Source organism: Pseudorca crassidens, chromosome 1 (genome assembly GCF_039906515.1).
Source record: "Pseudorca crassidens isolate mPseCra1 chromosome 1, mPseCra1.hap1, whole genome shotgun sequence".
In the NCBI taxonomy this organism is placed as follows: domain Eukaryota; kingdom Metazoa; phylum Chordata; class Mammalia; order Artiodactyla; family Delphinidae; genus Pseudorca; species Pseudorca crassidens.
Genome location: NC_090296.1, coordinates 94,214,850 through 94,231,914, shown reverse-complemented (window position 1 = coordinate 94,231,914; position 17,065 = coordinate 94,214,850). Strand labels below are relative to the sequence as shown.

The 17,065-nt window shown below is 43.2% G+C and overlaps 1 protein-coding gene across 1 annotated transcript in view; it reads left to right on the top strand.

Moving 5' to 3' along the window:
• The window catches only part of TNFAIP8L3 (TNF alpha induced protein 8 like 3), a 40,133-nt gene extending 23,470 nt beyond the window's left edge, over positions 1 to 16,663 (top strand). Inside the window, exon 2 of the mRNA XM_067746965.1 lies at positions 15,480 to 16,663. Within this exon, the coding sequence (XP_067603066.1) occupies positions 15,480 to 16,042 (563 nt within the window). The 3' untranslated portion in view covers positions 16,043 to 16,663. The remainder of the gene's footprint in view (positions 1 to 15,479) is intronic.
• The last annotated feature ends 402 nt before the right edge of the window (positions 16,664 to 17,065 follow it).

Sequence of the window (17,065 nt, the reverse complement as noted above, 5' to 3'; positions counted from 1 at the left end):
TAAAAAACTCAGACCCATGCAATAAGGGAACTTGTTAAGAAATAGGTGGCCTAACAGATCAGTAGCAGAAGGATGAACTATTCAATACATTGAATAAATTATGAGGAGAAAAATGTACCTCCTACAACATCCCCAAATAATTTCCAGATAGATTAAAGACCTAAATGTGCAAAGCAAAACCTTAAAACTTTTGGAAAATATATAAGACTCATTTATCAACTCATGGCAGGAAAGGATTCTTTTAACACAAAATATAAAAACCACTAACCATAAAGGGAAAGACTGATAAATTAGTTAAATTTAACTAGAGTAAAAATTTTAATTTCTATACAGTTAAAGACACGATAAATAAAGTTAAAAGGTAATGCTACAGACTGGGAGGAGATTTTTGCAAGTCATGTGATCAGCAAAGAATTAGAATCCGTAATACATAAAACCTCCTACAAATTAACAAGAAAAAGACATACAATCCAATTAGGGGGGAAATGACTACATGAATAAGCAATTCACAGATGAGAAAGACCTGACTACTCAATATATACAAAAATATATTGAATCTCAGTAACAATCAGGAAAAGGCATATTGAAACAAGATACCATTTTGTACTTAGCAAATTGGCAAAAATTTTAAAGGTGGACTATCTGAAGTGTTGATGAGGAAGTAGATCCACAGGAACTCACACACTGCTGCTGGGAGTGAAAATTAGTGCAATCTCGCTGGAAGCAATTGGCAGCTGTGCTACAGGACTCGGAAGTTGTGTTCTAGGTATAGAACGTGGGAGGCTATTGTGTGTGTGCACAAGGAGACACGACTGTGGACTTATTTGCTTACAAAAGTGAAAATAATGTAAATGTCCATCAATACGAAACATGGATAAAGAATATATTCATATAAGCAATGAAATGACTAATTAGATAAATCTTGCAAGAAAGATGTTGAATGAAGAGATGCAGAAGGATCTGTGCAATGTGACACCTTTAACTGAAGTTTACAAACACTCTGAACAATATAATGCTGATGCATGCATACTCATGAGGCAAACGTAGAAAAACATGGATGAGACAAAAAGACACCTCGACTTCTGAAGTGCAATTAGATCTGAGGAGATAGAAGGGAAAGAAAGGGAGTTGAAAACCAAAGAAAGGGAGTTGAAAACAAAGAGGGCTTCACCCCCGCCTCTGTCTTTGAGGGCAGAATATTAAGATTTGTTCCATCTGGGTGGTGGCCATACAAGTAGAGTTTGTTATATTATCTTCTGTTTTGTCTGTATATTTGAAATACTTCATGGTTTTTTATTTTATTTATTTATTTTTTATTTATTTTTATTTATTTATTTTTTTGCGGTACGCGGGCCTCTCACTCTTGTGGCCTCTCCCATTGCGGAGCACAGGCTCCGGACGCGCAGGCTCAGCAGCCATGGCTCACGGGCCCAGCCACTCTGCGGCACGTGGGATCTTCCCGGACCGGGGCACGAACCCGCGTCCCCTGCATGGGCAGGTGGACTCCCAACCACTGTGCCACCAGGGAAGCCCCATGGTTTTTTAAAACAATTCTTCGGAGGAAAAAAACAGCTCAATCTCCATCTTAAAATGGGCAATAATTCAAAAACACATTTAAACTAATTGATGTTTATCACCTCAGGAATGGCAGTTTAGTGTGGCGGCTTGAAGCACGGGACTCTGGGGCAGTCTGCCTGGGTCTGAATCGAGCTCTGCCACTTCCTAAATGGTAGTTTTAAACAAGCTGCTTAATCTCCCTTTGCGTGGTTTCCTTGGATGTAAATTGATGATGATGATGATGATGATGGTGGTGGTGGTAGTGATATTAGTACATGTATGTTAAGTTGTTGCAAGGATACAATGAGTTACTGTGCATAATGCACTATATACATAGACTCTATTTTTATTTTATTATGCCTGAGTATGACCTACTATTCAGAGAGACACTAGTTTTTTTTAGATGCAAAAGAGAGTGGGGGAGGGGATGAATAAGCTTTGTTTAAAGAAATCATGTAAGTAGATGTTGTTTTTAGTGATGATTGCTCTTCTACTGCAGTGAGACAAAAATATCTCTCAGATCTCCATAATTAACCTGTTGAGTTGGAGATGATTCACCCTGCCCCCCCCCCCCCCCCCAGTGACTTCTCAAGTATCTGCTTCAGTTAGCTCTGGTAAGTAAAATTATCACTCATTCACTTTTCAGAGCTAGCTGTAAAATCAATATGAAAAACAAAACCACCACGCAACTCTGTTCAAATATATAGAATGCCCTCTAAAGATGAGAGCTACATCTACCTTCACGTTTTGATGAATAGGTAGTATTGTTCTATCACATCATAAGACTGGCTTTTTTTGTATTTAAGAAAAAAATTATGAAATGTAAATCTTGTTGCTAGATAGGAATTTTAATTGAGGCATAATTAATGTCTCAAATAAGTGAGAAATCACAGTCATTAGGGAGCCAGGGAAAATCTTCTAAAAGCAGATGCAGGAAGGCAAGGATTGCAGGCTTTGTCTAGATTTGATTTGACTCAACTGCAGCTCTCTTACTAGCCTCATAGCTTTGAATGAATTACTTAAATCTGCTGTTCCTCAGTTTCCTTATCTATAAAATGGGACTTATTACAGTCTTTCTTTTGCAGACCTCTTGTGAGGATCAAATACATAGTATATACTACCTCAGGTACATAATCTGTGCTCAGTAGTTAACATTATCTCTGACATGATTATTAATTGAACTATGAATCCCTCAGTGCGAATGGATGGGTGGATTGGGGGCATCTACGACAAAATGAGATAATGAGCTGGAAGGTCTTACAGCTGACCCTGCCAACATTTCTTCACTTTACCTGAAACGATGTTATTTCAAGGCCCAGGAAATTTTTTTGAAATGAAAAAAAAGAGTCTTCATCTTGAATGTCATCAAATGCTGGTTTTAAAGTGTAATTACTCAGTGTAAGGTGTCACAATGATCTGAATCTGCTTTCCTATAAGAAACACCCTGGGGCTTACGTGGTGGCGCAGTGGTTGAGAGTCCGCCTGCCGATGCAGGGGACGCGGGTTCGTGCCCCAGTCCGGGAAAATCCCACATGCCGCGGAGCGGCTGGGCCCGTGAGCCATGGCCGCTGAGCCTGCGCGTCCGGAGCCTATGCTCCGCAACGGGAGAGGCCACAACAGTGAGAGGCCCGCGTACCGCAAAAAAAAAAAAAAAAAAGAAACACCCTGTTTTGTCTACTATTGCATGTCCTTTCTCAGCACCCTAAAACATCCAGTATTAGCTAGGAAATTTCATCATATCTGGTCCCCCCAAAACACTCAAATCCTCACTCCTGACTGCTGGATGAATGAATCTCTAGGACTGAGCAGCCACCCAGGGCAAAGCAAAACTCTGTGCCTGTTCCCAGGCCTGACCCAAAGGCAAGATTTCAGGGGCACCCAAGCCCGAGCTAGAGGCAGGACGACTGGCCACATGAAGGGGAATGCAAAGTGGTGAAGACTGGCTAATGCAACACCCCTCCCCTGCATTTGGCTGTCTCTAGCAATTCAGTCCTTCCTCCTTCCACTCTCCACCCCAATCCTACTGTACCCAAGCCTGCCTCTCACTTCCTATCCTCATTTTAAAAGAATCCATTTTCTTGGTGGGGAAGGAGGGGCGATTTGGTGGTGGGCCACGAAGGGGAGAGAGAAGCCCTAGGAGGGCTATCGTGTGATTGACTAACTTGATCCCCAGCAAGCTTTGAACAGAGAGTACATTTTAACCACTGAAGTAGGAATTTGCATTTTAAAGGAATAACCTGTTTATCCCTCGGGATCTTTTTATTTTTTAACATCTTTATTGGAGTATAATTGCTTTACAATGGTATGTTTGTTTCTGCTGTATAACAAAGTGAATCAGCTATACATATACATATATCCCCCTATCGCCTCCCTCTTGTGTCTCCCTCCCACCCTACCTATTCCATCCCTCTAGGTGGTCACAAATCACCAAGCTGATCTCCCTCTAGCTAGCTGCTTCCCTCTAGCTAGCTATTTTACATTTGGTAGTGTATATATGTCCATGCCACTCTCTCACTTCATCCCAGCTTACCCTTCCCCCTCCCCGTGTCCTCAAGTCCATCCTCTACATCTGCGTCTTTAATTGGCTAATTATTTAGGGAAACTAGGTCTTTTCACCATCAACTGCTTGATGGATAGGGACATGGTTTGAATGGGGAAATGGGGAGCTCGGGGTAGAACACGTTGAGTTGGAGGTGCCTACTGTACAGGCTCATGTGACCATCTCTACCTAGATGCCCCCCCGGAACCCCTCGAACTCAGCGTACTCAGGACTGAAGTCATCTTCCCCACACATGCTCCCAGATGCCTGTTTCAGTTGGTGCTGCCTAATGTTCCCCACCCCACATCTCCCAAGCTAGAAGAAGCACTCAGCATCACCCCTGACGCATCCCTCTCCCCCAAAGTCACACAGTCTGTTCCTTATTGCCTCTCCCCGTCACCCACAGGACAAGCTAAGATCAAAATCACAATATGTCTGTCTTGCTAATTGCTGTGGCTTCCTACTGCCTTGGGGAATATCTCGAAGCAAGTAAAATTGTGTAAAGTCCATATTTCAAATCATCTTATTAGAATTTTTGAAATTTTTATAGCCCATTTCTTGTTTGATCTGACTAGATCAGTACTTTTACCTTATAATTTAGCTGCAGAAAAGCTCTTACGATGAGGAGGATAATCGTCAGCTCTGCCATGTTCTTGCCATTTACTTGTGCTGGCATGATTAGTGTATTGTCTTCAGGCCTCAGTTTTGTTTCTTGCAGGAATCTTTTGAAATCATTGGTCCATTTCATAAGGGTTAGTTTAGTTAGAACTAAATAATATAATCAGTGAGTCTGTTTAACCAAGCACACGCAAACAGATGCCAAAAAAAATCAAAACTGCTGAAAGGCAACAAACAAGAGAGACACACTAAAATACTCCCCCATCCCCGGGAAACGGGGATCTTCCCCTCTTTCCTTAGAATGCCACACACCAGTGGGTCCCAAGGTTAGCCTGAATGTTAAATATTAGTAAAGCTTAACCCATCTCATTAGAAAACAAGGAAACAGAAATAAAGGTTCTAATGTTTTCATTTTGCACACGCCCTCAGAGTGCCTGGTGGAAGCTGCTGCCCTTCAAGTCACGGTGACCCACTCACAGGACCCACAAGCTGCTTGCTTCTTATTGCAGGCAGTGGAAATCTGGGGACCTCAGATCTTCTCAGCATCAGGGGTGAGCCCAAGGGACATGTCCTCAAGGCTCTCTTGGAGGGTGGGGAAGAGACCAAACCTAAGAAAGCCTCAAGGGTGTGCTGGATTAACCCCCAGTCAGAAAAGTCTATTTCCCATCCCTCCTAGGTCATCTAAGTTTTACTGTGATGCCTTTTAAATTATCCCAAAGTACCTTTCTTAAGCCTAGAAAATGCCATCTCATTCAAGTATGACAGGGATTAGACCTAAAAGGCATTTTTCATGAGCTGCCAAGCATTGATCATTTTCTGTGGGGGGAGGGAAGGATCAAGATTTTGCTTGTCTCTAACTCAAAGATCCTACCATCCCTTGACCGTTTCACTTCATTGTACCTCCTCCAGTGCCATCTTTTTTCTTTAATACTCCGGCAGTATACAAAGGAAAATGTTCTCCAGTTTGACTCCACTGGGGATGCAACACCTCAGTTAGTCTTTCTGGAAACTGTTAACAGTGTTAGGTTTACATTTCAAAAAACTACTTAAGGTTCCTTAATAGTTTTGTCCCCATAGCTACATAGGGACCTAGAACTTAAGCAGAGGCAATGTCTTCTCTAGAAGGTGTTGTATCCTTGTCATGGATATCCCATCCTGCAGACCACCTCACCCCCAGAGCCAACCTCTTCCTTATCATTCATCCAGAGAACCCACCATGAAGCAGGAAGGGAGGGGGGAGGGTATTACTCTCCCCCGGCTCCTGGCCCCTTATTGGCTGTGAAGGATGGAGCTTAAGGGACATGACTGGCCCAATCAGCTTTTCTGGGTGCCTGTGCAGGTGAGCAGAAGGATAGGTGCTCATTGTGAAAGTTCACATTCAAAGTAGTTTGTAAGGCTGCTCCGTCTCAAGGAAGCTTGCTTGAACTTTATTTCCAACAGTTAAGTGTAAGTGATTGAGTGCCAGAAACTTGGACTACCACAAATCACCCTTTGCCCAGGCCTTCCCCTCCCCATGCCCTGGAGACTCCCCTCCCACCTTCCTTGTACTCTGGACCTTCGACTTTGACAGATGGTGCTTATTAAGCACCACAGATTGTTTTTCTCAGGGTACCATCTCCACCCCTAACTTCTACTTAACATTTTTAGCTAACTCTCTTCCTTGCCATTATCCTAAGCCGTTTACAGAAGTGAAGTGATATTGTGTGAGTGCTATTACAGATAACTTTATAATTTTGAAACAGCTATCCATCCTCATATGCTAGTTTTCCACACACTCCTTAACCAGAGGTAGAGAAGTTACCAAGTCCTGAGAGTAAGGAGAGAAGAGCTGAGTCTGTCCCCTAGCCCCTCTCTGCCACAATCCATCCTGGCTTGATGCTCAAAGCTCCTCTCTGGGCTGTAACTGACAGCTGAGAGCCTGTCATCTTTCATAACTATCATTTATATTTCCTGGAATGTATTACTTTGCCCTTACCATGCTGAAGTTCATCTGCCTCTTTTCTGCCCACTCACCCTTGACTTGATAAGATCTTCCTGCTGTTTATCACCACCAGCTTGGCATTTCACCATCCGGGAGAGCTTAGTGTTTTCTAGAAACGTGGAAACATCACCTGTGCTACAGCTGAACATCATTTATAGAAGCTCAGCTCAGACTAGCCCCAGCATTCTTCCATGCAGTGAAGGGCCCACTTAAATTATCTTTTGCTTTCTCTCTTCAAACTAGTTCACTCCCATTGTCACGCCATTTTCCCAACATAGTTCTGGTACTTTTTCTTTCCTTGTAATGTTCCAAGGGTGCTTATTCTCAGAGCACTGACTCCATAATCCTTTCATCTGAGCTCCTCCATCAGATTTGGTTTAAGGAAGCCCCTGTTTTTTCCTACAAGGATGAACTTTGCAGCTTCCTCAGTCTCCTCTCCTTGTGCTAGTTAGGTGAGCTGCATAATAATAGCTGCATAATCACATTTTTATTTCCATTCTCAGAGATTCTAAGCTACTGTAAACAATCCCTTACTTTTCATGGCTGGGAAATGGGAACTTTTGTTCAAAAATGGTTAAGAGAATCATTGCTGGCTAAAAGAGCCTTCTTAAGGCTTGTATGCAAGAAAAAAAGAATAGTTTTTGCCACGACCTATCCTAGATCTTCCCGGTGTTTCCCACAAACAAACATGTGCATGCCAGTTAGGCCTGTTTCCCCAGGTATCCCAACTGCACTCCTGACTTTGGCTTCCAAAGCTCACACTCTTCCTCTCAGCCCCTAGTGTTTCTCCCTGATGGGTCACCAACATGGTCCCTCTGCAAAACTGCAAAAGGTGGAGACAGAAGGATGGATGGAAGGAAACAAGCCCAAGATTTCCATCTACAAAAAGTCTGCCCCACCCAGCTCTCCCTCAGTGCACACACTCTCCCTTAAATCGTGTGTGCGTGTTGGAAACAGTACTGGCTCTCCAGCCCTCCCCCTGGGAGTTGTCAGAGTTGACCAGATTGGTGTCTTGATGTTATTTCATCAAATAAATAACAAAACTATACAGGTATCTTTACTACAGGACCTCTCAGAGCCTTTAATAAGCTACCTGGTATGGCGCACCATGAAAAGCCAGCCACAATGGGTAGTCATCTACAAACTCATTTAGCTCACCACAAAACTTTCTCCCCTGGAACATCTGATGGGACTAGTATTCTGTAAGATACACATTGGGGCATGCCGTGATCAGTGGGCCCTACCTTCAGCATGTCAGAATCATGCTGAATGTTAGAGAGCTTGTGATTACTGGCCTTACTCCTAAAGATTTTAATACTGACAGTCTGGAGTAAGTGTGGGAATCTACTTGCTTGTTGTTTTTTGTTAAAGCTTCCCTTATAATTTGATGATCTGTAATTCCTCTGCTCTAGCCTCTTGATTGTTGGGCTTCAGAGATTTGATACCTGTGACCCTCCTGAGCCCACACCATAGAAGCTTGTACCTCAAGTCCCTTTGTAGGTAAATAACATGTTCTTTTACAAGAGAAATAGCTGAGAACATATGAGGGAAACCACCCAAGGCCTTTGTGATTGGGGGAAAATTGCTGGCCTGTTTGGATAACTTTAGAAACCACTTCCTGATATTGTAGCCATCCCCACCTATCCACATTGAAGTCTACCTTCAGAGCCCATAGAGCTTCCCCCAGCTGTTCTCACTCATGCCAATTTGGGCTGTTTCACATATTTAAGTATTTTGTTTCATTTGTCTATATCTCTCCTCCCTGCAGGACAATATTCAGAGTAGCACCCAATTAAATATTGGGGGTGGGGAGGACGTCCCCCATAGCACTTCTTACAGAGTTGAACAAATAGTAAATGCTCAATAATTGCAGAGCAACCAAGGGACAAAAGAAACCTTGGCCCAAAAGAGACCTCCCCCAAAAAAGTTCAGATTGACTCTAGAATTTAAAAGTAGAGAAGGGGGCTTCCCTGGTGGCGCAGTGGTTGAGAGTCCGCCTGCCGATGCAGGGGATGCGGGTTCGTGCCCTGGTCCGGGAGGATCCCACATGCCACGGAGTGGCTAGGCCCGTGAGCCATGGCCGCTGAGCCTGCGCGTCCGGAGCCTGTGCTCTGCAACAGGAGAAGCCACAACGGTGAGAGGCCCACGTACCGCAAAAAATAAGTGTGGCAACAAGAGTATACAGCTTACCCTGCTGAGATGATAGGATCTTCAATATTAGGTATGTATCGTCTTCCTCCCTCTGGAATTTTTCCTTTGTTACTTCCCTGTTCTTCATTTTTTAGGTCAATGATAATATGTATCACTAGTGGCTCAGGAATAGGGTGACCAACTTGTCCCAAGTTGCCTGGACTTTTCCAGTTTTAGCCCTGAAAGTCTACCATGCAGGAAACCCCTCAATCCTGGCAAATCAGGGCAGTTGGTAACTCTACTCAAAAAACACAGTTTTCTGGGACTTCCCTGACGGTCCAGTGCTCCCACTGCAGGGGGCACAGGTTCAATCCCTGGTCGGGGAACTAAGATCCCGCACGCCTTGCAGTGCGCCAAAAAACAAAAAAACAACAACGAATAAACCAGAGTTTCCTGACCAGATAAAACTGAGAAATGCTTTACCACACTCTACTCACCTGAAGTAGTTTCCTAGAGCTACTGTAACAAATTACCACAAACTCAGTGATTTAAAACAACATAAATTTATCATCTCACAGCTTTGGAGGTCAGACATCCTAAATGAGTTATACAGGTCTGAAACTCATTGTGTCAGCAGGGCTGCATTTTTTCTGAAGGCTCTAGGGGTAATCTGTTCCCTTGCCTTTTTCAGCTTCTAGAGGCTGCCTACGTTCCTTGGCTGGTGGTTCCCTCCTCCATCTTTGAAGCCAGCCATTTTACATCCCTTCGATCCTCTCCTCCCATCACCACATCTCCTTTTCTGACTCTCTCTCCCTCTTTCACTGATAAAGACCCCTGTGATTGCATCAGGCTCACTGGCTAATCCAGGGTGATTTCTCCATCCCCAAATCCTTAACTTTAGTCATGTCTGCAAAGTCTCTTTTACCAGATGAGGTAACACACGCACAGGTTCCAGGACTAGGATGTGGACATCTTTGGGGGCCATGATTCTGCCTACCATACCCACGCCTCTCTGACAGTTGATAAAACACCCTAATCAATTAAAGAAATATTTTTAAAGTCTTACAAGATTCTGTTTAATGTTGCTTAACCCAGTGTTTTCCAAACTTATTTGATCAAGAAACTTTATTCAGAGAGTACTATGAGAAGTGAAATGAGTCGGTCAGGGAAAGGCAAATACTGTATGACATCACTCATGTGGAATCTAAAACATACAGCAACAAACTAGTGAATATAACAAAAAAGAAGCAGACTCACAGATACAGAAAACAGACTAATGGTTACCAGTGGGGAGAGGGAAGAGAGGGGCAAGATAGGGGTAGAGAATTCAGAGGTACAAACTATTATGCAAAGAATAAGCTACAAGGATATATTGTACAACATGGGGAATATAGCCAATATTTTATAATTATAAATGGAGTATAACCTTTAAAAAAAAAAAAAAACCTCTTTACTCCCCTCCCCCACCCCCATCCCCCAAAGAACACCACTTAACATCTCATGGAATGCTGCTGCTCTTACAAAAGAGCAGGACTCAAACTGGTGTGCGCACCACGGAGAGACCAGAGACTTTCCATGCGATGAGCAGATGAGGAGAGTTTTGGGGGAACTGATTTATAAATCCAATTCCTCTTTCTCACTTCAATACTCTTTTCTTATATAAATGTATTTAATTTTTTTTTTTTGGCTGCGTTGGGTCTTCGTTGCTGCGTGTGGGCTTTCTCTAGTTGCGGCGAGCAGGGGCTACTCTTCGTTGCGGTGCGAGGGCTTCTCATTGCGGTGGCTTCTCTTGTTGTGGGGCACACGCTCTAGGCGTGCAGGCTTCAGTAGTTGTGGCACACGGGCTTAGTTGCTCCGTGGCATGTGGGATCTTCCCAGACAAGGACTTGAAGCTGTGTCCCCTGTGTTGGCAGGCGGATTCTTAACCACTGCGCCACCAAGGAAGCCGCAATACTCTTCTAAATTCATCTGTCAGAGCAAAAATCTGAGGTCACAGGGTGGTGAACTTTCCTTCTTTCCACTGTTTCAGTCATGGGGTTCCCACCCATAAGGAATCTTATTGCAACAAATACATTTTCCTGGGTTGGAAAACCTGGTCAAACAAAGGGATGATGTGAAGCTTTGGTGTTGGTGATGCCTGTCTTAATCAAAGCACCATAACCTGCCCCTACCCATCTCATTTGGAGGTGCATTTCCATTAAAACTTTATTTTTTATGTTTAGTATTTATCAAAAGTTTAATACTTGTACCCAAAATAATCAGAATGATAACTCACTCCAGAAGGAATTTTTTTAAGGACTGGAGATTTTGATCACTGGAATTGTCTTTTAATTTAAATTTCAATATGTATGGATCCTTTGGTTATAGAGAATTATGACGGATTGATCAAATAAAACATTTTCAAGCATAAAAACAGATATCAAGTTAAAGTTTCTGAATGTCATAGAATAGAGATACAATTTCAAGGAGAAAAAAGAATAATGTAGCAACTCTAATTTTTTTTTAACATCTTTATTGGAGTATAATTGCTTTACAATGGTGTGTTAGTTTCTGCTTTATAACAAAGTGAATCAGCTATACATATACATATATCCCCATATCCCCTCCCTCTTGCATCTCCCTCCCACCCTCCCTATCCCACCCCTCTAGATGGACACAAAGCGCCGAGCTGATCTCCCTGTGCTATGTGGCTGCTTCCCACTAGCTATCTATTTACATTTGGTAGTGTATATATGTCCATACCACTCTCTCACTTCGTCCCAGCTTACCGTTACCCGTTCCCATGTCCTCAAGTCCGTTCTCTACGTCTGCGTCTTTATTCCTGTCCTGCCCCTAGGTTCTTCAGAACCTTTTTTTTTAGATGACATATATATGTGTTAGCATATGGTATTTGTTTTTCTCTTTCTGACTTAATTTCACTCTGTATGAGTCTCTAGGTCCATCCACCTCACCACAAATAACTCAATTTTGTTTCCTTTTATGGCTGAGTAATATTCCATTGTATATATGTGCCACATCTTCTTTATCCATTCATCTGATGATGGACACTTAGGTTGCTTCCATGTCCTGGCTATTGTAAATAGAGCTGCAGTGAACCTTGTGGTACATGACTCTTCTTGAATTATGGTTTTTTCAGGGTGTATGCCCAATAGTGGGATTGCTGGGTCGTATGGTAGTTCTATTTGTAGTTTTTTAAGGAACCTCCATACTGTTCTCCATAGTGGCTGTATCAATTTACATTCCCACCAACAGTGCAAGAGGGTTCCTTTTCTCCACACCCTCTCCAGCATTTATTGTTTGTAGATTTTTTGATGATGGCCTTTCTGACCGGTGTGAGGTGATACCTCATTGTAGTTTTGATTTGCATTTTTCTAATGATTAGTGATGTTGAGCATCCTTTCATGTGTTTGCTGGCAATCTGTATATCTTCTTTGGAGAAATGTCTATTTAGGTTTTCTGCCCATTATTGGATTGGGTTGTTTGTTTTTTTGACATTGAGCTGCATGAGCTGCTGTAAATTTTGGAGATTAATCCTTTGTCAGTTGCTTCGTTTGCAAATATTTTCTCCCATTCTGAGGGTTGTCTTTTTGTCTTATTTATGGCAACAGCTCTAATTTTTAAAGGAGAGCTTGCTCCTGTCATTTTAAAACGGACAATAATGGATGTTGTATCACTGCGGTATGTGGTATGTACATTGGACACTTTTAAAAGAATAATTTAACACATTGATTTTAAAGTATCAATATTTATAATATCTAGACATTTAATCTACTTAGAAATTCTAACTATTTAACCATAAGGTGAAAAATACTTGCTGTCAAGTTAAAAAATGTGCAAGGAGGTACTAGCTTTTCAAAATTCTTATGGGGCTGTAACAGCAAAAGGTGTGATGACCACTGCTCTGGAGAAAACTTCTGGGAATGCTGGTGGTGAAAGAGCAGGGTTTGGAATCCGGCTAGCAGGGAAGCCTTGGTTAAAAACACCAGCTTCACCCAGCTCTTAGGGTTAAAGCCATGAAGTGCCTGGCACAGAGCCAGTGCTTCCTCATTCAACAACAGCTGCCGTGGGCCACCAATGCCCTGGGCTTGGGACGTCCAGTGGGGCTTGGTCACAAATCCCTGCTCCCACAGAGCTTACATTCCAGTGGACACACAGTTGATCTGTTGCTTCTGTGTAAATGCGTGTGTGCTGCATTTCCAGAGAACCTCTTCAAATACCTTCTTCTCAAGCAGTTTTTAGGAGTTGTGTCTACAAAGAAATGACTCAATTTTTGATATTCCAGAACAGATCCATCTAGATTCCATTGTTCCCATCAAAATAATCACCTAAGGAGGCATATACTTATTTTGGTGACAGGGCCAAAGCTCAAAGTCTTTAAGTTTCTCCTGTGGAACTGATTTCAAAGCATACAGCACAATCTTTTAAACATCCTTAATGCTGGTAAATATTTGTTTGGGGAGGAGGAATTTGATGTTTTTGGAACAAAGGTTATTTACACAAAGGTCTGGGTGACCATGGTAGGTGATCAGACCGGGCAAAAATATTATTTGTCTCAAACTCTGGAAGGGCATAAATCTCACCATAAGGAAAAGTCAAGAATTACTGTTTATTCCCTTCACACTGAAGCTGAAGGGAAAATCCTGGCTGTATCAGGGTCACTTGCTCCAAAGTTGCTTAAAGAGTCTATGGTCTCAGACTTTTAGGAGAGAGCTTCCTGGGGCTGTGGGAGACCCGTGGTGCCTGCTGCTTTAGTTCTGCTGATCCCACTTTAGTGACCCCACTCAAGGCCATGACCCTGCAGCTTACATCTGGAAGAGGTCCGTTAGCAGAAGTAGCTGTCCTGGAAAGACCCAGGGCCGAGGGAGCAAGGCTGGGCTGGGAGGGAGGGAGTCAGTCCATAGGGGATATGCAGGTGGAGGAAGTGCTGCGGTGTATGTCTGAATTGTGTTTAAGTGTTAACTGAGTCCGTGTCTGCAAGACCTAAGCACCAGGGATTAATAGCATTCCACTGAGGGGATGGGTCTGAGGTGGGCAGAGGGGGTGGGATATGAGTTGGGGAGGGGCCAGACAGGATTGCAAAAGCTAGTATGTGTGGCCACCTGTCTGTCCATGCTGCCTGTCACTTCCATGTTGCCACAGAGCACTGGACAAAAACTCTAGAGATCCTAGAGCCGTCAGTTCTCAAAGGAAAATTTATTCTTCTGCAGTATTATTCTGGCATTTAACTTAACAAACACCATTCCATCCCTGTGCCCAGAACTGAGCTAAGTGCTGTAGGAGATGTTGTCTCTGTCCTCCAGCGACTTGAATGTCCTTGGGAAGATAAGAACGATGCACACACGTACTGCTGACTGTCAAATATCAGTTCCAGCTAACTGGTGACTTCATGGAGTGTTCGATCCAATCTAAGACACCATCGATTATAAGATGCCTTTTATGCTCTTAAGAAAGAAGAAAATGCTGCCAATTAAACTGCAAATGGTTGCTTTCTTATTGCTTAGAATTTTAATTTTATACTTATTGAAAGATCCCTTTTAGACTTACTTGTACATAGTGTTATTTCTTTTAACATATATTGTTCTCATTCGTTCATAAAGTGGAAAGTAACGGGGAAATAAAGTGGCTTTGGTTTTTCTAAGCTTCCTCACATTCAGGGTAGTTCTGTACTCAGCTGAAGCATCTTTGCTTGGAACTGTTGATGTCTGTGTTTCCCACAAAATGTGGTTCTGTGTGCCATCGAGAACATTGGTGAGCAACATTTCTTACAAGAGTACTCATGACTTATTCCAAATCTGTCTCCTATTGTGTAAACTGATGCACACACAGGTAATGCAACCACAGCACAACTACCACCTCGCAACAGTGACTATAAGACACATCCCAATTTCCAAGACATCAAACATGAAAAAAAATACATCTTAGACTCAATGAAATATGAATTCTGAGACTCAGTCAAAAAACACTACCATGGGGCTTCCCTGGTGGCACAGTGGTTGAGAGTCCGCCTGCCGATGCATGGGACACGGGTTCGTGCCCTGGTCCAGGAAGATCCCACATGCTGCGGAGCAGCTGGACCCGTGAGCCACGGCCGCTGAGCCTGCGCGTCCAGAGCCTGTGCTCCACAACGGGAGAGGCCACAACAGTGAGAGGCCCACGTACCGCAAAAAAAAAAAAAAAAAAAAAAAGAAAAGAAAAAATACTACCATGATCAACCACCCAGGTCTGTCCTAAGAATGGGGTTGGCATTGGTGCTACGTTCTTATCATTAAGCAATAATTTCCTTCTGTAAATTTGCAAAACTGAATAGTTTCCTGGGCAGTAATCATTGTAGGGAGTTCTTCGTGAGCAAATAGAGTCAAGGAGGCTTTTTGCATGAAGTAAGTCAAAAGCATGAGATTTGGCCCGGACATGAGGAGACCACGTCTAGAGAGGAAAGAGCACAATTTAAAAGGTTCAAGAGGGTAAACAAGCATGTCATGTGGCAAGCACAGTCGAGTAACCGGGCTGGGGGTGGGGTTCCATAAAAGAGTCGTGGGGTATGAAGGCATGAATTTTTGCTGTAAGAACGTAAGTTCAAGTTAGTATGTTTCACTTGTAGAAACATAATAAACAGTTCCAGTATTTCTATAACTTTTATTTCTTTTCTTACCATAGGTCCTGATGTTTTTAGTTCAAAGAACCTTGCCCTTCAAGCCCAGAAGAAGATTCTGAGCAAAATAGCCAGTAAAACTGTGGCCAACATGCTGATTGATGACACCAGCAGCGAGATCTTTGATGAGCTCTATAAAGTCACCAAAGAGCACACACACAACAAGAAGGAAGCCCACAAGATCATGAAAGACTTAATCAAGGTGGCAATCAAAATTGGGATCCTCTACCGGAACAACCAGTTCAGCCAGGAGGAGGTTGTTATCGTGGAGAAGCTCAGGAAGAAACTGAACCAGACGGCCATGACAATCGTCAGCTTCTATGAGGTAGAATACACCTTCGATAGAAATGTGCTCTCCAAGCTCCTACATGAGTGCCAGGACCTGGTGCATGAACTGGTACAGAGACACCTGACACCCCGGAGCCACGGGCGCATCAACCATGTCTTCAACCACTTTGCTGATATGGAGTTCCTCTCCACCCTTTATAGCCTGGATGGAGACTGTAGGCCCAACCTCAAGAGGATTTGTGAAGGAATCAATAAATTGCTAGACGAGAAAGTCCTCTGAATGCCTTCCCTCCTCCTGGACTTGGCTGCATTCATGTTACAGCACCCAGCGTGTTCCAGGTGAGAATCAGGAAAACAAGAAGAAACCCTTGTCAAAGATGCCCGTGTTCTGTCCTGTTCATCCCTCTGATGTTGATGCTAGATTGAGCTCAGGTGTGTTTATCACCTAAGCTCTCTGCTGAGGTCTGTACTTAAAATCTCCTTTGTTTGCAAGCCCAAAGGACATCTCATCTATTCTAAGCAGAAAAGCTGCCCTACTCATCTAGGTGGGCCCAGTTCATCTTGTGGAATGGAAGGAGCCCTGGACCAGGGGTCAGAGGACATGGGTTTGGTTCCCAGCTCCATCAGTTACAATTTTGTCCTCTGGATCCTGGAACCATCATGCCCACCTGCCTACCTCCCAGGGCTGCTGTGAGGATCAAATGAGATTATGTTCATGCTTTTAAAAACTAATAAAAGGTCTAACTAGTTTCTCTTTGGCATGTGGCAGGGATCAACCTGGATCTAGACTATCAAGCAGCAGAGAAAAGAACAATAGTTTCTAATGGGCTGGGTTTGCAATTTGTCTCTAGATGTGCTGTTTCAAACAAAATAAAAATGAATCCAAAGGTGTGAAAAAGTATAGCTGCAAATTGGAAAAGTATTTTTCAAGAGCTATGTTTTTTAGGTCTTAGATGTGCAGGTTTATGGTCCTGCAGAGGGAAACTTTCTGGGGTGGGGAGGGGGAGAGTGGAGAGAGAGTTTCCCACCCATCATGCAGAAGCAGAGAAGAACTATGCTCCCCCTGCCCCTGCAGGACTGGCCTCTCCCCATCTGAGGGGCACCATCCGGGAGGCACAGGGAAGGTTTATGCTGGCATGCACAGGAGAGTTGGGCAGAATGAAGCCCTACCCATCTTTCTTGGTCTTTCACAGTCATTCTGTGCTGTTTTCTCTGGTTTGTTAATAAATTGAAATTACCCTTCAAATAAGAAGTTTTGGAGTTGTGATTCAAAAATCAAATTCCTTGGAGTTAGATACAGTGT